Source organism: Ischnura elegans, chromosome 5, assembly GCF_921293095.1.
Source record: "Ischnura elegans chromosome 5, ioIscEleg1.1, whole genome shotgun sequence".
Lineage (NCBI taxonomy): Eukaryota > Metazoa > Arthropoda > Insecta > Odonata > Coenagrionidae > Ischnura > Ischnura elegans.
In genome coordinates, this window is record NC_060250.1 from 129,002,419 (window position 1) to 129,027,893 (window position 25,475).

A 25,475-nucleotide genomic window follows, 5' to 3' on the forward strand; every position below is an offset into this window, starting at 1 on the left:
AAAGGCGCTGCTACTGAGATTGACAACCAGAGAGAATATGGCTGGAGACCACGTGGAACGAGACTCCAGGGTAAGCTCACAGGGTTACTCTCCCAGAGCAGGGTCTGTAAGCTATGTATTCGCTTTTCACCTCTGCACCACGGAAGGGGGAGGACATGGAAGGAGGTGCCGGTGCGATGGAGACAGTGTGTGACAGCATTCATGTGGGCAGTAGCAATCTATGGTTCGGTAGCTTGGACCGTCGGAAAAAGTGATCATAAAAGAAAAGAGGCCAGGGGGACACCAAGGACAAGTATGTAGGATGAAGGATACAGGGAAGAAGAGCCTCAGGGAGAAACTGGTGTGGAAGGGATTGGGATAAATGGAGGACTGCAGTTAGTCACTCTTAGGATAACAATACTATGCATTTGAGGATGGCCAGTTCAGCCTTGAGGATCATTCTGAAGATCTTAGGGTTGGGTGCTAATTGCCCTGCTTGAGGTAACAATGACTTCGGGGGTGCACATAGGGGTGGGGGTTATGGGAAAATATCATGTTGTGTCCTTTAAAATGAATTAACCTAACATAATACATATTGGCCTTGTCCCACCCTACCAATTATTGATCCATATAATTGTTATTGCTAATAGCAAGGTTCGCATGAGAGGTAAGGAGAAGAAATTCTGACAGGATAAAGTCATCCAGCTAAATTTGATGGAAGAGTCCTGACAAGCAGGATGACCCCCTGTCACTCCACTCCTTTGGGGCCAAACCAATGTTTAGAGTCGCTAATTAATGGCAGCCCATCAAAGCCATAGGCACTCTCCCAAAGAATAACCAGGTAATGACCTTGTGCTGCTAAGTGTTTTAAATAATTTTTTATGTCTGTATCTGTATCTTTCATTCAAGCATATAGCTTTAAAACGATCGCTATTAGTCCATTGCCCCCCTGTAGTCTTTTAGACTTGGCTCTGCCACACTTTGGAAGGAGCAATTGATACTTCTCGCCATCTTCATCTACCCGATAGAGTGAGATATTGACGCACTAGTAATGATAATTCTCCTCAGAAAGAGCAAGGTTTCCCTCGTCATTAATTATATATGGAATTCCCATGAGTGAAAAAGGTGGACACCTTGAAATCAGAGTATGAGGAGTAGAGTTTTGATGAAGTTCCTCACGTACCTCGCTAGTCTCTTTCGAATATTTTTTTAACTAACCAGTCTTCTCCGAGCAAAAACTTAAGGCGCAGAGCACAACATAAGACAGCGTATATCATATAAAGAAATGGGAATGTTTAGGAGTCTAGAAACAAAACAGTTGACATTACCACGGAATTACCAGAATACTCTAACGCGGCATAGAGTTGGCACGAAATATAGCGCTCGCTTGATATCATTTAGGCCATCCACTTGAAATGGGTAAAAATTCAACTTTGAGAGAATTATGAGAAATCTCAGTCTTGAATTAACGCGTACATTGAGACTGCCTTCGTTTTCCACGCTCATCTTTAGGTGGTAGGAGAAATGTTAATCCCCTTCTCCAATATATATTGGGACCCAGAGGCGAAAAGCGTGAAAATGAGAAAGTTATTGTTACGGCAATTTAAAGGGAAAGCATTCCCCCTTATCTAAACAACAAAAAAATACTCAGGTGTCAATGGACGTAAAGGGTCTTCGACGAAAACAAATTATTATGATTGAAGCGCTGAGATAGCATATAAAAATATATTTTTTCCAATTTATTTCGAAAAATTATATTGCACTGGATTAAAAATGAATTTAGTGACTCCATTTGTTTCTTATTTATGAAGATGATGAAGATTCACTGAAACCGGGAGCAGGCTATTGTTTTGACTCAGGAGTACATGCACGTACTGCGTGCGCAGTGAAAGCAAGGGTTTGGCAATGGTTGTGGTGAATTAAGCAGACGACTGTTTTTGTTTTACCGTTGGTGTGAGATGTTTAATTCCTTAATTTTTAATCTGGTAAAGATATTATGTGTTTTTGAAAATATTTTTAACTTTCAGCTTTGTATGTTTATTCAGGGAATGTTAACTTGCACATTTTTATCCTAATAGATGCACTTTAGGCGTCGTTATTGCCATCATTTTCTCCAAAATGCTATTCTTTAAATTTGGCAGTTTTGCTTGTCGCAAATGCCAAATCACTGCATTATTTGTACTCTACAAGACATCGTTAAAATTAATCAGTTGTTCGTTTCTAATAATATAGACTAAAGTTGGTGGTTCGAACGAATGAATTGCATGTTCATGAATTAGTGACTTCTTTCGCGAGATGATGTATTATTTTGGCTGTGTCTGCTTTGTGTGTGTTTTAATTTAAAGCATATAACATATTCAGCAGGGGCCACCGCTGAAATACATTATATGGCTGTGTGACAGGTAAAGTGGGAGTGGCTTTTGGGCACTGTTGTGGTCATGCCTCATGGCAGGAGAGGCTCTTTCGAAGACAGCCTCGGCCACATCTCTCACAATATCATTTCATAAAAAATGTGACAAAGAGTGGAGGAAACTACGAGATAAACTTGAAGCACAATTTCAGGAAGACATTGGAAGGTGTGTACGTCATCTTGAGTCCTTATTTAGGCGCTCTAGCTTTAAAAATATTTTTGATGATGCCAAGCAGCAGTATTTCTTTTATATTTAATTTATATCTTTTTTGACATACGAATGCTGCTGATGGTGATGACTGCTTGGCTAATATTTGAATTCAATGATACCTGAGTCGTTGTTTTGAAGTAATTTTTATGATTTAAAGATATTGCTCAATCGTACCAATTATATACATATTGCTTCTTCTTAAGTTATTGTTTTCCAAGTTCATGGCTTTTTTATAGCTTCACCTTAATATGTAATTAGTCGCGACAACCAATTGTTGTTAGAAAAATTTTAGCAGTATTATTTTTAAGTACCATCTTCTGTAGGGTTCACATTATGCTGTTGTCGTTTCATGAAAACTATTGTTTTGTATTTGAACACCTACTACGAAAAGGCTTTTATTTCTAATGTGTAGTATTTTAAATTGTTGCATGACTGTAATGACACCCTTTAATTTGGACATCTGCAACTATCCGCTATGACTCTTTTGTTGTTATTATTTGCATATTCTGTAGAATTGTCATTTTTAAAAATGTATTTCAGGGGTTTATTTAATTACCTTGGGGCAAGATGAAAGCAAATTATGGAAAGACAGTTTTCATAACTGTAAAGTGGTTGACTGTGGTAGATACTCTTTTATTATTGGTAAGTTTTATTCTATATCAACTCTAGAAAGTTTTATTTTTAATTTTCCCTCGTTTTGTTCTCATGCATGAATTATTTTTTCTCATGTATGTATGTATATCAGCCTTACGCTTAATAGTGGCACTGTAGTTGCTTTTTTGGCTGTTTTTTTCATGAGGAATTGTTACAGAGTCTCTTTGTATCTTAACAGACTGTATACAAAATCTCTCTATTGGGACTTGGAGGTCATTGTCAATTGCAAGACAATAAGAGCGCACCACGGTTTCTTGAAAGTAAGAGCACCCAAGTTCTTCTCGCACCTCAGTGCCATCCAAGAACCTTCGTCTCCCAGTAGTCGTTATTCTTCTGCTGCTTTAGAGAAGGCTTCTGTGGACTATTTAGAAAGCTTTATAAGGTATGAATCCTATCTATGATCTTATTTTTAACTCTTGTCAATCAACATCAAAGTTCAATATATATCTGCGCTTGTGTTCTGTTATAAGCCATTAGTATAAATCAGCTGAATTTTTGGCATTGATCCTGGATGCTTTTCAAATAGCTATGCTGATACGTTTAAATTTAATGGTGATTTGTACATATTTGAGGTATGTATTTTATTGCTGCATTATTTTATGCTGTGCTTTGATTGCTATGTTTATGGCCTTCCTCCAATTATTCATGTGCAGACAATCAATGGTGTACTAGGGAGGGGAGGTAGGTGTCCCGGAAGCAATAATGGGGGGGAGAGGCACAAAAATTGAATGTTAAAACTCATTGAACCTTTAAGCCTTTGGGGCCAGCTATCATTGAGCTCTCTTTAGTAGCCGTGATATGCCACCGAAGATAATTATGCATTAATTTTATCTAAGTGCTATATTTGACAAAACAATGTTAGGTCACTGAATATTTTGTGTTGCTAACATTGTTGTTTGCATTCTTAACTGTGTGATTAAATTGACAGAAAAATCTGTTGAAGTATCAAAATTTTTCATAATTATAACATTTTATTCACATATAAAGAGATACATATTCTATTGCTGCCTACTGTAGAGAAAATAATTCATGTAGCGGTCTCCTCAGATGTAGGCTCTTCATTTTGTATTCACTACAATGGGCTAGTTCAACAAATTTATTTCATTGTTGATTATGATTCTAGTGTTTAAAAATAAAGAGACCTACATTTTTTGATATGTTGCTTGCTTCTCAAACTGTTCATAACAAAAATCAACTGCCGTGTAACTCTTTCGCATATTTTTATGATGTCCTGTGCTCTTAGCTGAGCAGTTCACACCTTTTCAGGCTCTCTGGAGCCCTTTGCATCTGCCTTGCTTGGTTTTTTTGTTGCTTTCTCTCTCATGTGTGACTCTATTCCTCTTCCTGCAAGAGTTGAGGAACGGAAAACCATTGACGTCATTGACTCAGGAAAAGTAGCCGGTAACTTTCTCATTTTTCCTATTTTTAACTCATGAGAGAAGGGCAGAAAGAGATCAGATTTTATTTTGTTACTACTTTTGCCGTATTATGTTTCCTGTTCAACTATTCAATAGGGTGGGTTCCTATTATTTTTTTATTGCCTAAATGGAAAGATTATTACTCCTGGAATACATATTTCACGCTTGTAGATTTTTAACTCTTTCGAGACGGCGGAGTTTTCGTCTTAGCATGACTGCTGCACTGAGCCCCAAGAGACTCTTCTTTCTCGAGACTCGTGGTACGTAGCATTTTTGGAGGGCATTCGTTGAGAAGGGTCTCGCTTAACCTTTTTCGACCCCTCCACGCTTGGACTTCGCATTATCTCGGACTCCGAGAGTAGATGTGCTCCCTCCTTTCCGGGTTTATGACTATACCTGCGGCATTGATTCGCGGTCAACCTATGTATTGCTTATATGCATTTATCAAATGGATAATTGTTGCTTGCACATCAATGGCAGACTTTGAATTGAAGTCCTCATTTTTTTCTGAGAATTTTCAATTTTTAAACTAATTTCTAAGGCCAATATTAACGCATTTAATGCAGACACAATTTCTGTGTTGATGTTTATACATAACTCGAGATATAAGTAAATATTTATCGTAGAATTTTGTTTAAAAATTGTAAACGCTGCTCAAAAGACAAATAATTCAATTCTTAGTTTATTTTTCTTGAGAAATGAACAAAAATTTATTTCGAAACCTGACTGGATAAAAAATTGTATGACCGCTGTCCCTTACCGCTAAGAGGGGTTATAAAAGACGAGGGGTCCCGTCGTCTCCCGGGTCAGGAAACGTCCACACGTATATACGCGTATATAGTAGGAAAAAGGTTAAATGATGATATCTATTATTTGCGATTAAATGAAAAGTGAAAATTTTCAAGCGCGCGAAAACGCAACGGCTTAGTATGAATGCTGGGAAAACCATGTGTGACGTCGTTCTGGCTCCCGCTGCCTTAAGTGAGGTGACCTTGGGGCGAGGCTTTGAGCGCTGATACGACGCAGGATGCTAGCAGGTAGCAGAGTACCCTGCTAGCTGGTAGCACTTGGCTTAAATAAGGATTATAGATATCAAACGAAGGAAACTTTCTGACCATAGGCAGTTTTAATAGGTGATTATTAAGACATGTTTCCCTAAGCTCTGTGCCTCATGCATGCATTGGTAATCTCAGACGATGTAAAACTCCTATCTACTCGTACAGAAACTAGGTCCCTGTGACGTCACGTGGAGTGGAATCGCATGGGCTCCAATCTGGCCTTTTTCAAATGAGGATAAAATTGACCATTGCCATTCATCTAAACCGGTATTTCTAAAACCAAATAATTTGTATATTATGAATACACTAATGGTGGGTAACGAATCGCAATCAATACCTTTCGTTTTCTTTGATGAAGGAAACTACCCTATTCTTTCCAGAAATTCAATTTCAGGTCTTAGTGATTTGCCCCATTTGTACTATATCTCATGATATAGTAGTACGCTTACAGGGTTCCCACTCAACCGTGATAACCTTAAAACCGTGAATAAGCCGTGAATTTCGTTGTAAAACCTTAAAAACCTCTCAAACTTGATTGTAGACCTACAAGTGGTGGATCAAAATAAAAATCGATTTGTCGCTCATATTTCAAGGTCAGTCACTTGCAGACACTGTCCATGCATTTATTTATCTGCACACATATATTCGACGCGCAAATATTGGTCGGTGTGCCATGAAGATACACAGACCTTAATCCTGTGATTGGAAGGCCGGTTGCTAAAGTGCTCATTAATTAAAGGTGAAAAATTGACTTCCCTGCCACCCTCCCACTCACAACCTTTAGCCGGCTCAAAATTTTGGCAACTATTGGCGTCCTGAAAGCACTTTCATTTCTGCGTTTGCATTCCCGGCGTTTATCGCGTTTGCTAAATTTTTAGTTTAGTTAAAAGTGCGGCCGGTTATTGTTACGTGATCAATATTTCTTCCTAAAATGCCTTATCAAAAGACAGTGAATTTGGCAAAATTTTGGACCGTGAAAACCTGGAAAAAAAACCGTGAATTTTATAATTAAGTTTGATTGGGAACCCTGGCTTAGTATCACCTAGGGGGCGATGCCAGTCCTATTACATGTAAAATACAGTACTCAGTTAAAATTTCCTCTGTATTGGTTTTTTCACCTGCAAATTAACTTCTTCTTTAAATTCATTTGATGGAGTGGATCAAATTTATTAATACCATTAGTGGTTGTTAAAATTAGTGCCCCCATCACTCTCTTTGTCAATTTTCCATTTACTATTTGATAGACTTGCTACAGCAGCAATGGATTTGATGGACTTTTTCATTTTGATTTTCATGTGCGGATGTCGCTTGCAGAATTAAGAGGACTCATAGAGTCTTTCACGTTGTAGTATTGGGTAGGGAACATTTAAAGCTTCCACACTCCTTTCAACGGATAGGGGAAAAGCCATCGCTAGATTAGGGCAACATGGATATTATCACCCAGTGTACCTGGGAACCTATGGACACATTCAGTCAGTGGGAGAGCTTGAAATCTTGCATTAGCTTTGTGTATTTGTTACTGTATTTTATTTCTTAAGCAGTAAAATAAGTTTTCTAATCATATTAAACTTCATAATGGGAAACCTATGGAAGAATTCTGGAAAAATTGTCTTTTCTAGGCTAAAAGAGCGAAAAAATTTGTTGTTACACCATTGTTTTACTGTCATTTTCATACTTTCGCTAACAAGCATGAACATGCAACCAGAGCCTGTGACATAAGGGCTTTGATCATCATTGGTCAACAATCCTAGGATTGGTTTGATGCAGCTCTCCACTCTATTCTCCTTTCAGCTAATCTTTTCATACCTACGTATTTCTTCTCTTTCACATCTCTCTTTACTTGTTCCATATATTTTGTTCGAGGTCTTCCTTTTCCATTCTTACCTTCCACTTGTCCTTCGATGATTGTCTTCATCAGGCCATCATGTCTCAGGATGTGGCCTATAAGGTTGTTCCGTCTTCTTATTAAGGTTTTCATGAGGCTTCTCTTCTCTCCTACTCTTCTTAGGACTTTTTTGTTACTAACTCTGTCGATCCATTTGATTTTCATCATTCTTCTGTAGCACCACATTTCAAAGGCCTCTATCCTTGCTCTCTCCGCTGCGGTCATTGTCCATGCCTCACTTCCGTATAGGAGCATACTCCAGATGTAGGGTCTTATAAATTGTTTCTTTACTTCCATATTTAAGTTTCCTGCTGTAAGCAGGTCTCTCTTTTGGTGGAATGCTCTCTTCGCCTGGGCTATTCTGCTGATAATTTCTTTCTTACTTCTCCCGTCACTAGTTATCTTGCTTCCCAAATAGCAGAATTCATCCACCTCTATCAGTTTTTGCTTCCCTATTTTAATGTTAGTCTTGACTTCTTCTCTTCTGCTGCATACTAAGATCTTGGTTTTCTTTGTGCTTATTTTCAGTTGATATCTACCCATTACCCTACCCATATTAACTAGAATATTTTTCAAATCCGTCTCTGTTTCTGCTATAACGGCAATGTCATCGGCAAATCTTAGCATGCTAATTTTTTCTCCATGAATATTCACTCCCAATGCATTTTCTTTGATTTCATTAATGGCTTTCTCAATGTAAACGTTGAAAATTACGGGTGACTATGTACAGCCTTGTCGCACTCCTTTCCTAATTCTTGCTTCTTCACAGCTGGGCCCTGATTTTATCACCGCTACTTGGTTTTTGTATAAACTGTGGATGATTCTTCTGTCATTATAAAGAACCCCGATTTCCTTTAGGATTCCGAGCATTGTGCTCCAATCCACGTTGTCAAATGCTTTCTCTAAGTCCACAAACGCAATGAACGTTGGCTTATTCTTTTCCATTCTCTTCTCTATGAGCAGTCTTATGGCCAATATTGCTTCTCTTGTGCCTTTGTTTTTTCTGAATCCAAATTGGTCCTCATCCAAGTACTCTTCTGCTTTTCGTTCTATTCTTCTATAGATGATCCTTGTCAGTATCTTCGACGCATGTGTAGTCAGGCTAATGGTCCTAAAATCTTCGCAGTTCTCCGCTCTTTTCTTCTTAGGGATAGGGATTATAATGTTCCTCTCAAAGTCCTCTGGTATCTCACCTGTCGAATACATTTCACTAATGATTTTGTATAGCTGGTTCAACGTCTTCTCTCCTGAATGTTTAATTAGTTCTGCAGGAATGTCATCAATGCCAGACGCTTTATTTATCCTGAGGTCTCTTACAGCCGCATCAAATTCCGATCTTAAAATTGGGGCTCCCATGTCATCGGCATCCACTTCCCTCTCGTTTTCGATAGCATTCCTTCTGAGGCTGCTTCCATTGTACAAATCTTCCAGATATTCCTTCCATCTCTTCCCTTTTTCTTCGTTTTCAATCATTAGTTCTCCGTTTTTGTCCCTAAGGGTATTACATCTTACGCCCCTTTCCTTAAAGTGGTTCCTCACTGTCCTATAGGCGGCCTCTACTTTTCCGTGCTTAAGATAGTTTTGCACGTCTTCACAAATACTTTTCATCCACATTTCTCTAGCCTTCCGCGCTTTACGACATATTTCATTCCTTATTCTCTTGTAACGATTCTGTCCTTCCTCTGTTTTGGCAGCCTTGTATTTTCTTCTTTCTTCAATGAGATCTAATACTTCCTGCGTGATCCATGGTTTTTTCATAACGACTCTTCTTTTACCAAGAACTTCCTCAGCTGCTGCCTGCAGCCCACTTCTAATGGTTTTCCAGCTCTCTTCCATTGGTTTGTTGGTCGTATCCTCTCCTATTTTATTTTCTACAGCCTCTTTAAAAGCCAGTTGATGCTGAACCTCCCTCAATTTTTCAACCTGCCATATGTTTTTCACGGCTTTCTTCAACTTTTTAAATTTAAGGTGGCATTTCATAATAACTAAATTATGGTCACTATCGACATCTGCCCCTGGATAACTTTTGCAGTCATTCACCTGGTTCCTGAATCTTTGTTTCACTAGAATGTAGTCGATAAGGGCTTTGATATTGATATGAAATAATTATAGTTTTTATGCTCATGATACTATGTATATATTTAAGATATGCTACAAAGAAAAGTTATGTGCTTGGGATTGATTCTCTTTAAATATAAAGAGTTGCCGATGATTCACTCTTTGCCTAGCACACATGCAAATATGTACTAATATATTGCTCTGAGAATTTCCTGTTATGGTCTTCGGTAATAGTTATTGAAACTACCCTGTACATACTTATAAAAATATAGTATAAATAAGAATGAATATTTTCATTGTTGAGTGCTTGATCAAAATGGTTCCTCATGATTCCGTGTGCAAAATCATTTGAATTTCTCTACTTTTTGGCATTAATTTTTTTTCTCAAAACATCATTTGTTGGAAATATAAAAAAAACTTTCATTCAGCTGGCATTATAATAGATCCAATGAAAATAGTCGATGCCATTGATTAAAATTATATCATTCTCTAGAAATTTCAAGGGTAAAAATCCATGAATCTTTTATACTATCTTATGTCTTTATGACAGAAAAAATTATGAATCTTTACTTTGAACATTTTTGACTATGGGTACTCTTTTCTGAGACTTATACTTTTGTTTTGATGGTCATGCACGTTTTCCTTTACTGCCTAAAAGCACACTATGGCCAACAAGGACAAGCACACTAGTCCTATGTTTAAGTATGTACAACAAATGATTTGAAAATTTTTCTTTCGCAATGAATAATATCTCATTGAATTTTGACCTCTTGTCCGTATCACTCATACACTTGAGAAATAGCCAGTCATTTAATGGAGCCATAGCTGCTATTGGTATTGTAAACCAATACTGCATGTACATTTTCACTATAAAAGTGAATAAGCATCTCACCTTCATCTTCTGTTCCGGTATAACTTGTGGGAATTGTTGGCAAACGAAGAATATCAAGAAAACGTAAATCGCACGGTTTATCCGCCAAATACTGTGAGTGGATGGTGGGGCACTGAAGCGTAGGCACATTCAAGGAGCTCCACTCAGGCACTGTCTTAAGGGAAAAAAATTCATACATGTAGACATATCTGCCACCTTTAAGACACAAAATGCCAATAGGGTAGTTTCCTTCATCAAAGAAAACAAAAGGCATTGATTGCGATTCGTTACCCACCATTAGTGTATTCATAATATACAAATTATTTGGTTTTAGAAATACCGGTTTAGATGAATGGCAATGGTCAATTTTATCCTCATTTGAAAAAGGCCAGATTGGTGCCCATGCGATTCCACTCCACGTGACGTCACAGGGACCTAGTTTCTATATGAGTAGATAGGAGTTTTACATCGTCTGAGATTACCAATGCATGCATGAGGCACAGAGCTCAGGGAAACATGTCTTAATAATCACCTATTAAAACTGCCTAAGGTTGGAAAGTTTTCTTCGTTTGATAAGGTATTAATAATCCTTATTTAAACCAAGCGCTACCAGCTAGCAGGGTACTCTGCCACCTGCTAGCATCCTGCGTCGTATTAGCGCTCAAAGCCTCGCCCCAAGGTCACCTCACTTACGGCAGCGGGAACCAGAACGACGTCACACAGGGTTTTCCCAGCATTCATACTAAGCCGTTGCGTTTACGCGCGCTTGAAATTTTTCACTTTTCATTTAATCGCGAAAAATAGATATCGTCATTTAAAAATCTAAAAGCGTGAAATACGTACTCTAGGAGTAATAATCTTTCGATTTAGGCAATAAAAAAATTAATAGGAAACCACCCTATTTTGAGTGCTGGCCCACGATCAAATATTTCAAAGTCCATGGCAGCATGGCAGGTAGAGGAGTAGCAGGTCGCTTGTGTTCACTTTATGCTTTCCTAACCCCTCTCATGTGCCAAAGGAATCTGGTTTAACGTATATTGCTCAACAACATTTTTATTAATGTACACCAGGATTAAGAGATTTCTTCAAAATTTTATCTCATCCATGCAGTGCCCTCTCCCCTCATTGAGAAAATTCTGTATTTTGCTTTCTGTTTTTCTTATTATTCATATACAGTTAGCCATATTCTTATAATTTCCCCAGTTGATATCCATTTTTTTTGTCCTAACTTGCTTCCTGTGTCGTTGATAGGAAAAGGTGTTAATTATTTTTCCTTGGTCGGAATCATTGACTGTGTCATATCTGCCAACTCAAACTAAGTATTAAACACCTAAGTGTCTTAGGAAAAAAAGTGCCCTTGCCTTGTTTGGTTTGACTCAGGGGTTTGATTATGAAATGTAATGGTGTTCATGTTAAAGTCGTCGTAGAATTTTCTCTGATCACTTTGTTTCCTTGTTATTTATAATTTAATGACTGAGTGAGCTCCTTAGTGAAAGGGTTGGTTGCAGTGAAATCGATCACAGAATTTTACCCATGGTATCAGAAACAATATGTAAATTTCATCAAGCAAAAATAAAGAATGGCTGTGTTTCCAGCTGCCTTAGGACTTGCATCTTTGACACCGAAAGATATGTTAAATTTACCTCTGGAAATACGTAAGATTAGATGGCATGGTTGGGGATGGGTGCGATGAAATTTACAATTAGACAGTTAAGGCTCATTGTGCCAATCCATGTTTATCCTGCTTGGTACACGCAGACAGCACACAAGAGCTCTATGGTAAATGGATGAATGGACACTTCAATTTAATTTTGGTCCAGCATTGCTTAAATTTGGCGATATTAGGGGAACCATTGGGTCAATGTGGCTAGGCCCTTGCCAGTCTAAATGAGTTAATTTCATTTAAGAAAGTATTTTAAATGTATTTTATTCGTAATTTGTATTTAATTCATCCTTAATACAGGTTCAAAAATGTTTGTTGGTTATCGAAAGTAGGGGGTGAATAAGAGTAAATAAGGAAATGTTTATGGTCTTTGTTTATGAGTTCTTAGTTTTTTTAGTACCTGGAGATGTAATTATTTTAAAGGGATCACACTTCTGCTTATGTTGCTTTTTCATGAAATATCATCCCTTATTCATGTTCCCATTTAATGTATTAATTGTGGTCATTTTTCTATGATTTGCTATGTACATTAATTCACAATACAACTATATATTATGCCTACACCTGCTGTGACAACTTAATCGGCATGTCATGAGTGGGAATGGTCTAATGAAAATAATCGTTGAAGGACTGATGGAAGGGAAGAATGGCAGAGGAAATTCGTGTGTGAGATAGAGCAGACGATGAAGGATGATGCAAGTGTCAAAACAGAAGCTGATAGGAGAATTGAGTTGTGAGCTGTGTCAAATCAACCTTCAGATTGTTGACTGATTGTTGGTGATTATAAGGAAAAGGAGTACCTGAGCTTATGACTGTTCATGTTTAAAAATTGCTTAAACTGTCCACTATTATCTTTCGTTAGAGACTGGATTAGCTCTTCAAGAAAAGACGTATGTATCATTGAAAACATAATAAGCTAATAGCCATGACAAAAAGGGTAGCACAAGTGCAAGGGTGGCTTAACATATGACCAGCGTGCAATTATGCAAATAAAGTAAAAAATGCAAATTCCGCAATTGAAATGAAATCTGAATTTGTACAGTAAATTGCAGATGTCATATGCAAAAATGCAGATATTTTATGCAAAAATCAATGATGACCTTTTAAATGATTTAGTCCCAAGTTTTTATTGTATTTTCTGCCAAAATTATGATGCATGCTGAAATACATCTTCTAATGAACAGAGTATCATCTATGTACGTCTGACTTTTTCGAATCTCAAGAACTCGAAGAACTTAGAACCCCCGAATCGAGCCATATTATCTCTTGATGGAAATTTAGTAATTGATTAATCCTTTGAAAATTCCTTTCATCCATTTTGTGTGTTTTGACATGACTTTCCTGTTGTTGTTTATGAGAAAATTGTGCAGGTTTATGTTATCTTTACTTGAATTACTATTATACCTGTTAAATGCTTGAATCTTTTGCTGAAGAATCACATTTTCATGAATAATTTTTCTCATTTTGGCATAATTGCTTGTATATATTTCTCTTGCTGTTGATTCTGCAGGGCTCAGTTACTAAAGTAAATCAATGCTAAATTATAGTCTTTTTTATGGGAAATATGTTTGGATGAAAGGAAAACCAAATTTTAATTTACAATTATTTATTCTTAACACGCCATGATGTTTTTGTACATATTTCCTGTGAAGTCTTTGGTGTCTTTTTATCAGCTACTTATTGCTATCAGCTACTTATTTTTATCAGTTACTTATTGCTTCATGGCATATAGAAATAATCATTGCAAATGAATCTAAAATGAATTTTTCTCTGTTACAAAGTATTTCAGTCATGATGACCATTTCCTTCATTATCTATGCCTACACAATATCCTAGTCACCCATGGTGCCAGAAATCCACTGAGATTTAGTCGCTCCATGGCTGCTCACTATAACTTGCATGTGAGAAACCTATTGCTGGTCACTATGGCTGGTGTGGTGATGAATCCATTAATTATCTAAGTGCATAAATATTCAGGTAGTCCTTCATTCTATTCATCATGAAAACTCTGATTAATTTTCCACAACTTTCGTCCTTTAATTTTGTTTTTTTCCCCTTCATCATTCCAGGGACGTATATGTGAAAAATTCCATTGAAGAAGAAGAGAAATCTCTGTTGCGCTACCTGGAGAATATATTGTTGAACCCGAACCTGCCGGGAGAGTTTGACGGCAGTCGGATCGATTCCATTTTGAGCCCTGAATCTGATGTGTATGTCACACCTAAAACCTCTCCAAGTGAAATAATTGAGCAGTTTGGATTGATTGGTAGAAACAGCAACAAGCCCCTGTCTAATGAAAGCATAGATCAACTAATACATTCCACCGAGTACATTTTGCCCTTGGAGACAGAGGCAAAAGATTGCAAGGAAGGTGCAACTTCAGATTGCAGCGGTGAAGAAGATTTCCTATTCTCATCACCAATAAGGAGGAAGAGACCGATAAGCGATCGCGATACGCATGCCTCTTATTACTCGATTGTTCCTGTGGATGATGTTTGCCGTGAAGAAAGGCCACGCCACTTGGATTTGAAGGGAAAGGGGTTCACCCCTGCGTTCAGCAGCAACCCAGGGGGAGAGGCACTGGAGAGGGAGCTAGCGGAACAGGACGAATTGTTGAAGTCCTTCCAGTCAATCCTCTCCAAGGAGGGCGGGAAACCGGAGAGGGGGAGGGGCGGCAGCGGGGGGCGATACAATACCGCTTTCAGAGGATCAAATAGACTCGGCATCCCTGTGCGTGATCGGTCCAGGTCGAATGACTCCTTTGTCAGGAACTTGAGGCAATCGAAAGAAACCCCTGTCAAGGGTGCCGGCAGCAATCCCACCTCCAAGAACAGGGATATTGGTGTCTCTCGTCTCCCAGTCAGGAAGCAACCTAAGGCGTTGAATTTAGCCTCCAGCAGGGGAAACGAGAGGGTATCTGCATCATCTTCGGCAAGCAATCACAGTGCTTCTGTGAGCGATCAGGAGGGATCTTTGTCATTTAGTTTGAACCATTCCTACCCTAAGGACTTGAAGAGATCAGTTCCATTGGCTCATAATTCGATCGCGTCAAAACCTGGACCACTGGAAAACAACCAATATGGGACAGATGCTGAGATGGATGGTTTAATTGATTACCATGAGGACATAGATAGGTCTGTCCCGTTCAAGGCATCACCATATTCTTGTGAAGAAGCTGAAGAGGACGACGAGGAATTCTTGTGTAGTGCCTGTAGTCCCTGTAGCCCCGACATGGAGGGTGGCATCAGTAGTAGCCAGCAGGATTCTGGCCTGGACACTGGAACGAGTGGCTCTGGAGGAAATCCCCCCCCTGGAGGGGGTATGACTGCTGGAGATCCGACTCCCAGCGATGCCACCACGTCATCATCTTGGCACTGCCTTCACTCCGTGTCGAGCCCTCTCCTACCCCGAGATCCCTCTGTTCCTCAACTACTGTCTCCTTCGTACGTATCTGTGACTTCAGAGGGTAATGCAGAAGCCATGGGGATGCTACCTGGGGCAGAGTGCTGTAGCAATGCCATCGGAGAAGACGACACAGAAGCAGCTGTGCTGTCTAAGTTGAAATCTTCCTCTGTATCTGTTTCATCTGGTGCTGTTTCTGACACAGAAGATGTCGGAATGATGGAATACGATGAGACGGAAGTTCGCTGTGAAAACGTTCCTTCATCAAAGGATAATCTAGTCTCCTCTGAAGAAACTGGCAAAGTCAAGGGTCAGACATTGTTTTCGAACACAATGACCAAGTCAATAGAAGTTTATCAGACAGTTGAGGTTGGAGCTGGATACTCGGATGTCTCCTCTTCACCTCAAGTAAATTTTGCCAAATGCGAGAGTGTGAAAGTAGCTGTTGGAATGAATGGACTCCCCGATGAAATGTTTGAAACCCCACCACCCAAAGATGGCCAAAATTCAGTCATAGATAATCAAGAAACGAGTGAATCCCATGAATTAATGAATCCTGTGGATCAACCTTGTAAAATAGATGAAGGAAAAGGTGATACTTGTTCATCTCCCTCTCTTGAATGTCCTTCCAAAGAAGTAAACGGTAGTCTGGCCTGTGATGATGGCATTCACACCTGTACTGAGGGAGAAGTTGGTGATCTCAGAGGTACAGATTTTCACTCTTCACAGCACAATGTAGTTGATAGTAGCATTCTTGAAGCTGATGCACATAATCAAGGGGCACATGGTGATAGCAAGGACATATCAGATTCTGTATGCACTGGCAGTGAAATCCACGAAGACGCATCGTCTAAGGTGACACAGCATTTCTTCATCGATGCTGCCACATTGCTGGATGAGAATGAGGTAGTTTCTCACTTGAGTGACTCCAAAATGATGGGTGTTCATGAAATATCAGGTCATTCTGGTGCTAGCAAAGCACTTGAACCATCCTCTCAGTATCAAAAGCATGGTGATCCACTCAGTCCCAGCAAAGCACTGGATGTAGATAATAAAACAGGTGAATGTAACGGTGAGGCTGATATCCCTGTGTACAGGGAAGGAGATGATAGTCATGGCGGGGCTTCTTCGAAAAGCCGATCACCTTGTAAAGAAACATCAGGAGATGATCCAGTGTCCACAAATGCCTCACTGAATGAAGTGCAACTAAATTATGAGCCTGCTATTAAGGAAATTTCTCAGCAAGAAGAGGGCTTAATTGGCTCTAGTGAAGATAAAACACATTCCCTGTCTAGTTTTCGGGGTGAGGAAGTTGAAGTGCACGAATCTGGACAATGTTGTACGAATGAAGATGGACAAATCATCAGTGAAATGTCTGTTGTGGACCATAAAGTTTTGGGAAGTATTCAACCTGAGGTTCAAGTTGCAATGGTTGACCCTCTAGAGAATGGTAAACCAGAAGGAAGTGAACTCGAATGCATTGATATCCATTCTTCTGGGAGAAGCCATGTTAAGGTTATGGGTGCAGAAATACCCTCAAGTTTAGTGAAGGATTCGATTGCTTGTTCTGGGGAGAAAATGGCTGTGAACTCAACCACACTAAATGAACAACATTCCTTAAAGATGGTTAATCATGTTCCAGATACACAAGTCACTGAGTGTGAACTTACCCAAAAGTTTCCATCTGGGGGAGTGGAGGAAATGGTCTCTATTGCATCTGCTGAACAAGAAATCAGACAAAAGGATGAGGTACAGGTTGAAGTAGGGAAAAAAGAAAAAGGTGCGGTTCCTCAACGTGTCGGGGAGTTGGTTAGAGGAGATACCTTTGAGTTGCAGCCTGGAGAAGAGAGGGTGAATTGGTTTAGACAGGAGCACGAGCGTCGTCAAGGGAGCATGCTCTTCCAGGGTTTACAGAGGCAGTCATCAGCCGATTCCATTAGCAAGATGGAGTCGAGGGGGCACATCAACAATTTCATGGGTGTGGAGAAGGTGCAGAGCCACAACGGCCAATTTTGTGCCTCCGCCATGCCACTGACTCAATCCCTACCTCCGATGCTCGTGCACAATTTGAGCATGCCATCGATCCCCACTCCACCAAACACCCTGCAGCGTACAAAACATCAAAATCAGACTTCACCTGGAATTCCCATGAATTCAGCCGCTGTTGACTCACTTCACAAGCTCTTCGGTGACCAACAGCGAATGCAAGGTGATGTTGACTCTGTGTCACCCCTTCAGAGGTTTTCTCAGCGATTCAAACCATCAAAAGAAGAAGACATTCAGTCTCCAGACTCTCTCAACAATGATGGTCCTATGGAGACCTTTGTTAGGGATGCTGTCATGATAAATCGCGTCTCTGCCCCCAATACAGTTGTTTCGATGGAAACAGGTGAAGAGGAGGAGGAAACAGGTCCAATTGTTGAGAAACAAACTGATGAGTACCTGGAGAAAGAGCGGAGGGATGAGATCAATCAGGGTCTGCCTGTTTGTGGGGTTTTGAAGAGTGACACAGGAGAGTGTTCAGCCGTCAGTGGCAACTCAAAGAATGAGGATTCTGCCAGCCAATCAACTGTTGAAAGTATCAAGTGGCAGAAACGCACAGAGTCCACTCCCATTGTCTCTGGTGGGGCTTCTGCTGCGGATTTCGTGCAGAAGGCGAGGCCCACTGACAGTCCTCTAATGCGTCGTCGGTCGGAAGCAGCACCAATTCTGTCTGGTGGTGGTCCACCATTAGAAGAGCCGAAGAAGGAAAGCAATCCAGGCGGAAGCCCTCGGTGTCCTAGGCGCTGGGATGGAACGCCTCCACCTCTCTCAGCATGGGTTGTTGATATGAGCGATTGCATCAAAGGGGATTCTTCAAGTGCTGGTCCATCATCGCTTGTGTCTTCCTGGTCACCATCCACTCCTGAAGCTCGCAAAAGGCATCGTAGGAGGAGGAGTGAAGGCATGCCGTTCAACATTGGGAAAAGCGGCTTGAGAGCTGTGGAGTTTTCAGAGCAGCCTGTTGATGACGTTTCACCCTCCAGCTCTAATAATGTGAACTCAGCCGAAGTGCAAGAAATCTCATCAGACAGAAGCGCAGAAGGTCCAGGTGTTGAAAACCAAGTGGCGGAGAAGAAGAAACCCCTTTTCTCCATGTTCATTGATATTGGGGACTCCTGTAAATCTGGTGGGCCAAAAAGTAAAGATCCAAAAAGGCCCAAAGACTCATCTGGCATGAGTGCTTCATGGCAGGGTGGTCCATCCCACAATAGAGGTACCTCGGGAAGTGTCGAAAATGTCAGCAAGATGAGTGCTCAAAGGAGTGTGGAGTCTGAAGCTCCCAAGACATCTGATACCAGTAAGAGTGGCTCTGTGTTCATGTATATTGATGCGAGCCAGCCTCCTAAAACAAAATCTGAGCCTGAAAGGGAGGCCAAAGTGGCCGACTCCTCAAAAGTGGAGGCTCCTTTGCAGCAGGCGGGTGGTCAACAACGATCCGAGCAGAAAGGCTTCTTCATGTTCATTGAAGCTGACCCGACTCCTCCAGTGATGAGGAAACCATTCCACTTGAGAGATGGTCACCTGACCAGCACCCCTCCTTCAAAGAGACATTCCTGGAACCAAGAGGCACCCAATGTGCTGGATGGAATGGCATCGTGCTCTACACATCCTAACCGGCGTCATAAGAGAACTCAAAGCCTCTCCGTTGTTGGTCGAAGCAGCTCAGGAAGTAACGTGCCTCATTTGCTCGAAAGTGCCAGTGGGGAAGACAGCGATCACGCATCTCAGTCTGCCAGCATTTCATCCATGTCTGTGGGGCAAGTGTCGACATCCGTTGCCGGCAGCAGCCTCTCTTTAGTGGAAGGTGGTCTTGATTCGGGTTCTTCGACGGGAGAATTCAAAGCCAGGACCGCTGGCTCGAGGGATCGGGGTACATTGATCGGATCAAGTCCCGAGAACATGGTCTTACCTCATGAGGGATCATCAAGGTGTGAGACAGTGGAAGAAGATCGTGAAGAGAGCTCTAGCAGCAGGCCATCGGCAGATGTAGATGTCACTCAGGATGTGTCCGTTGGCTCATGCAATGAATCCTTCAGTGAACCTTTGACCAATGAAGAGGGAGGAGAGAAGAAAGTGGAATCTCAAGGATCCAGTGAACGTACTTACCAGGTTAGCGTCCCGCAAGTGAAGCACGAAGCAGTTGTACCTGCAAGCAGTGCTCCCAAACCAAGGCCAGACACAAAGGAAGCGATAGAAGAAGAAGCGAAGAAGCAGTTTGTGAAACTGTCAGATCTGGACAAGAGCACCTCAACGATTGACGTGGACACCACGATGATGGAGAGTTCTGAGTCTTTTGGGGCAGATGATGTGATGAGTTCATCGAGCGGGTCACGAAGGGTTCGTCCGGTGGAGGAGATGTCGTGGATTGAGAGCAAGGCAAGGCAGGGTGGTGCGTCGAGCAGGGGTCGGCTCCTCTATCCGATTGGCCTGAACAAGGGGACGAGTCGGAGTCGTCGGGGTCGGAGCGAGTCACCGGGAAAGAATGGAAGCAACAGTGGGGGCAGTCCAGCACCTTTGCATCGCGAGGGAGTGGAGGAGCAGCCCCTCTCGGAGTCGGCCTCTGCGCTCAGCAGCATGCAGAGCAGTGTAGACCGATCGGCTTTGGGTGAGTTTGTTTGATCAGATCGTTTTCCAGTAGGGATGTTAGTAATAATGAAAACAAAGCTATTGCACTGTCCACTTCCTCAGTTTTGCACCAAGGGTGAAATTCACCCTAAAAGTCATTTGGCTGAGCAGGGATTCAAACCCACACCCCCCAATTACTGTGCTGGTATGACCTCGTACACCACTGAGCCTTCTTCTAAGGGAATTTCCAGACTGGATTTACTGAACAAGGTGTAAGCATCCCAAGTCCACGTTGTGGCGTAAGAGACAAGAGGTCGTGCTTAGTCCACTGTTAGAGATGAAATTGCTTTTCAGCTATGGACATTTTACTAAGTACTGCATTAATGATGCAACTTGTTTCAGGCAGTATTTTGGAATCCTAATAATCATCATCATGAAGACAACTGATGTTGGACAACTAATTTATTCACGCACAGCAGGTCATTTAATTTTCTAGTCAGTATAAAATATACCCCTGATAAGAAGTTCCCAGATAAGAAGCTTTCCCCTTTAATAAGTTTGGTTCATAAGTCACAAATTAAAGCTCATGACTTGTATGGTAATTTTTTATGGATTATAAGTTTCCGCTTAATAAGTTATCCTGTTGAAGAAGTTTTTACTGGCAGTACCTGTACCTCGTATTACTATAAGTTTTACCTACGTAAGAAGCATTAGAAGTTTTGGCATACATTTTTATTTTCATTAGGTCTATAATACATACTAAAATTCATAGCACAGATTTTTTTCAATGTTCAATAGATAGAAAGTAGTCAAAAGTTCTGGTTTTGGTCGTTTGATTTTGTGACATTGTGACCCTCTTATTACAATGCATCCCATAAACTTATGAATATTGCAGTTATATAACACATTTAGCAGTAGGTATTTGTCATGGTTTCTCTGTAAGGTTAAGGCTCTTTCTAGTTAAAATGACAATAGCTGGAGACCCACAAAATTTTTTCAGTTTCCCCTCGCTGTTTACCCTACCGCAAGGGTATTTCCCTCCTTGGTTAGTGGTTTTTTCTGCACTAATTAATTTAATAGATCTCTAATGACACCCCTGACTCATGAAAAATGGGCTGAGTGGGGAATTGTATGGCTGGTAACTTGTCTTTTCTTTACATCCTCCAAATTCTTTGAACAATTTGGAGTTTGGGTCTAATTGATCAACCCCATCCAAGTGGGAGTGAGCTACTAAGGTGTGGACATTTTTTTGACGTTTCATCGAAAAAACTTAATTAGTAAACTTAATTTATCATGCCTGTGTTATTGTTTGATGAATGGAAATCTTTCCTTTGGATGTAGAGGGCAGCACTGAAGAGACGGATATGTCATCGTCGCTGGGTGGCAGTCGGTCGGCTCCTTGCTCTCGCCTTGGCCAGGACCTGCTGCGCATGTTCTTGGACGAAGTAAACACGGACGTGACGGTGGAGGTGGAGGGACACAGCGTACGTGCACACAAGTGCATTCTGTCGTCGCGGTGCCAGTACTTTGCAGCCATGCTTAGTGGTGGTTGGGTGGAAAGTGCCGGAAATGTGATATCATTACAGGGGTAAGTGTGGAAATATATCATTCTTTTAAAAAAATCTTTAGCCTTGCACAAAAAAATACAGTTTCAGGTGTAATTCTGTGAAATTTTTATTATGAAACATAATGAAATCACTCAGTCTTATTTATACACACTTTTATTTCGACTGTCCTAAGTTTCAGCCCTTGATGCCATTTTCAAATAAAAAATGGCATTATGTGCTAAAACCTGGGCCAGTCAAAATAAAAGTGTGGAAATAAGACTAAGTGATTTCATTATGTTAAATATATTAGCGTCGGAAGTTGACACTGCTAAATTGACTTTTGTATAAACTAAATTGACTTCTGCTATGGTGTAAATGAGGTAGGTATGCTGAATGAAAAAGAATTGGCCATGCAAATTGCATCATTTAAACTTCCTACGCAAAGCTCCAGTATTACTTGGGCCTCTAAATTTCACCTTATAAGCATGCGCGTCACTCACCTTGAGGATCATGTCTACTGTACAGATTTTGCAGATTTTTCTAGACCTCTTCTTTATTTGGATAGATTTCAGTGTTATTACTCTGAAAATTGCTCTTTTCACTTAAAGTTCCGTAGTCCACCTGTGCAGTGGTGCTCATAGCCAATGCAGCACCTGATGTAAAGTAAAACCTCCACAGACTGGCAAACATGGGAGAGGTCAAGGGTGGAGTTGGGAAGGGGTGGCTACTGAGAGGGGGTAAGAGCTGCCTGGTATATTACAGGGGTGAGGTTTGCTCATTGCATGGCAAAGGTGGGAGTTCCTATGATCATCTAGTCTGAGGAGTTCAGGTGCTCCTTAACTTCTTCTTGAGCACTTGTGCACAAAAATATTTGGATATTGATAGAGCTCTCAACTTCTCGGTACAGATATCATATTGCCATAATATTTACAACAGCTTAGAAAAGGTTTTACATATAACTTGCTGCACAACCAACTCCATTGGCAGTGAGGCTTATTTCAGTTTGCCTTCATTAAAAGTGGAATCTTTTTACTTGGATTAAAGGCTTTTTTTGACATTGTTAACAGCAGGACTTTGTTATAATCGGGTTTGTTTTATGCGGCCTCTGCACATATCAGGAAAACATGGATATCTCAGAGAATTTTCAATCGCCCAGCTGCTGGACATGCTGTTTAATAGATGTTTGTATTAGAGTGGTTTAAAAAATATGTTAGCTTAATAAGTAAAAATATTTTCAATCGTCTTGTATCAAATAGAGTTTCCGTCTTACATGATTGCCTTGGCTTGCAGGTTCTCCTATAGTGCTGTGCATTTCGCTCTTTGCCATATATACAGCGGAACAAGTAACATTCCAGACTCTATTAGCATAGTTGAGTTAGCTACGTTGGCAGACATGCTTGGTTTGGAGGGCTTAAAAGAAGTCATCATGTACACCTTGAAAGTGAAATATTGTCACTTCTTTCATAAGGTAAGTATTGTGAGGCTGAGATTTACCATTAATTAAGTTTATTCCAGTGGATATAAGCATCTGAGAACTACTTTTCTTACTATCCAGCAATTAACGTAGAGCACCACATCCACTTTTGAGTGTTGTAAGTTGCTAGAGAAATTTCGAGTTTATTTAATGTTTAATTTTTATTGTATTAGGATTATATGAATCAAGTTATTGGTTAATTTAAAAGGTTATACATAGACGCAACAATGGATATGTTGAACGGCTAGTGTCCTAACACCCCCTGCCACGCACCTTTAAGGCGGCTTGCTGGGTAGTATGTAGATGTAGATGTAAAATCATATACACACAAATAAGAAACACATAAAATTATTTCTTTTAGACGAATGAAATTAGAAAAATAAGAATAAGAAAAGTCCCAGGACTAAATAATTAGCACCTTGTAGTATCAAATTATATGATATCAAGAATTTGTAATAAATCGTTCATAATGTTTATTCTTATTTTTCTAATTTCATTTGTTTAAAAGAAATAATTTTATGTGTTTCTTTATGTGAATTTAGAATTCTTTATAAAATGCTTTTTGCTGTTGACGCAAATTTATTTAAAATTTGGCTCGATGCTCAATTGTATGGTATGAGATACCCTATGATCTGATTAATGAAGTATGTACTATGATCCCTTATATTCTGCAGTTATTAGTTACCGACATTATCTTAAACCCTTTCAATACAAATGACGAAAATATGCTGTAAGACGTTTCTTGACCTGGGAGACAAAAGCAGCAAATTTTTGTCAGATATTTTCCCACGGAGGCGAACAAATGCTGAAAATATGTATATACGTTTCCTTGCTCTCCCTTATACAGTGGAACCTCGATCTGTCGTTTTTCAGGGGGATGGATGAAAAAAATGATGAATGCGGGAAAACGATCGGTGCGGGAAAGTTTGTCCGGGTTGCCTATGTCCCAGGAAACGATTGATTTAGCGAATAATGATATTCACTAATGGATTCAAACAGGATTTTAGCTGATTACAGGAATTTTATTACTTTATCGAAACACTTTAGGTCATATTGTTGATTCGAATTATATCTCTTTCAAATATCCTTAAGGAACGCCGATTTGCTAAAAAATGTTTGCACTCCACTCGGAATTTTCATTGCTATTTCACTGTAAAAATTCTTATCCATCAAATGCCATTTCAAGTACACGTATTTATGAGAGAAATGTGCGTGTTATGCCTCAAACAACTGATTTCGCCGTCGCAGTGATTGGTTATGAGATGGATCAAGAAGGCAAAAAAAAGTTTACTATTTGAAATGTTCCTTTCTAGCAATTAAATTTTTAAGATGATTGAGGCAATGTGGCGTTAATCGTCAGCAGCACGCCCACCTGTTCCTCGGCTTCATCCCATTTCTCGTTTTCACCAGGGATCTCGCTCTAACCCAACCCCTGCCGTCATGTGCTAGCGGACATACCGAGGCGTTCTGCAGTATTCGTGCATTTCTAGCCCGGATTCTTTTCTTCATCTTCAATTATTTTCAGTCCATCTTTTAAAGTTCTCACTTGTGTCTTCGGAAGGGCCATGGTCCGAAGACGAATAAGAATAAAACTAATAAAAATGAAACCGGATTCTATTGAACCAACACTCGCTGGTTTTAAGTCAACCCACCCTGGAAAGTACGGAACCACTCGTACGAGGTGAAGTTCGGCACTAATGCTATCGCGTACGGCGTAAGCAGAGCTTACTGCAGAGGGTGAAGCATGACCATATGACTGCGCAATGAAATTTTTTATCCTATAGAGAAGGCAACTTACCCACTCATTTCTAACAATAAGTAGCGTAGCTCTAGATGAGCCGATGAATTCAGATTGCTAGTAGAGAGAAACAAAATATCCTGGGAAGACATCGCTTCGTTAGCAACTCAGACAAGTGAGACTTGTAGCATAACTCGTAAATTGCAACCAGACGCCCTGTTTTCGACAAAAATCCGCATCAACTGCTTTGAAGCTCACTATCAGCTGCGAGGATATCGATATTCGCCAGAAATCACCATCGTATTATTCCAATTATTTCGTTGCTTAAAATGCTTAAATTACGTTAGAAATACGTCGTGTTTGGTATCATTCTTTTTTTAATTATGTGCACATCAGTAATATCTCAATCTAACAAAAGTATAATACAAATTGCCGAAATTCATTTTTAGACACCTTTTGGGCTAATTGGTGATTCATGCAGCAGTTGACCTCCAGAAGT

The 25,475-nt window shown here is 40.2% G+C and overlaps 1 protein-coding gene across 2 annotated transcripts in view; it reads left to right on the forward strand.

The window, feature by feature from the left end:
* Positions 1-1,828: 1,828 nt before the first annotated feature.
* The window catches only part of LOC124159557, a 52,316-nt gene continuing 28,669 nt past the window's right edge, over positions 1,829-25,475 (forward strand). The window contains exons 1-6 of one of the 2 annotated variants that reach the window (XM_046535438.1): positions 1,829-1,964; positions 2,341-2,555; positions 3,433-3,636; positions 14,277-20,257; positions 21,559-21,805; positions 23,055-23,232. In XM_046535438.1, coding sequence (XP_046391394.1) covers positions 2,425-2,555; positions 3,433-3,636; positions 14,277-20,257; positions 21,559-21,805; positions 23,055-23,232 — 6,741 coding nt within the window. In that variant the 5' untranslated portion in view covers positions 1,829-1,964; positions 2,341-2,424. The remainder of the gene's footprint in view (positions 1,965-2,340; positions 2,556-3,432; positions 3,637-14,276; positions 20,258-21,558; positions 21,806-23,054; positions 23,233-25,475) is intronic. The other variant, XM_046535439.1, reaches the window with a different exon arrangement.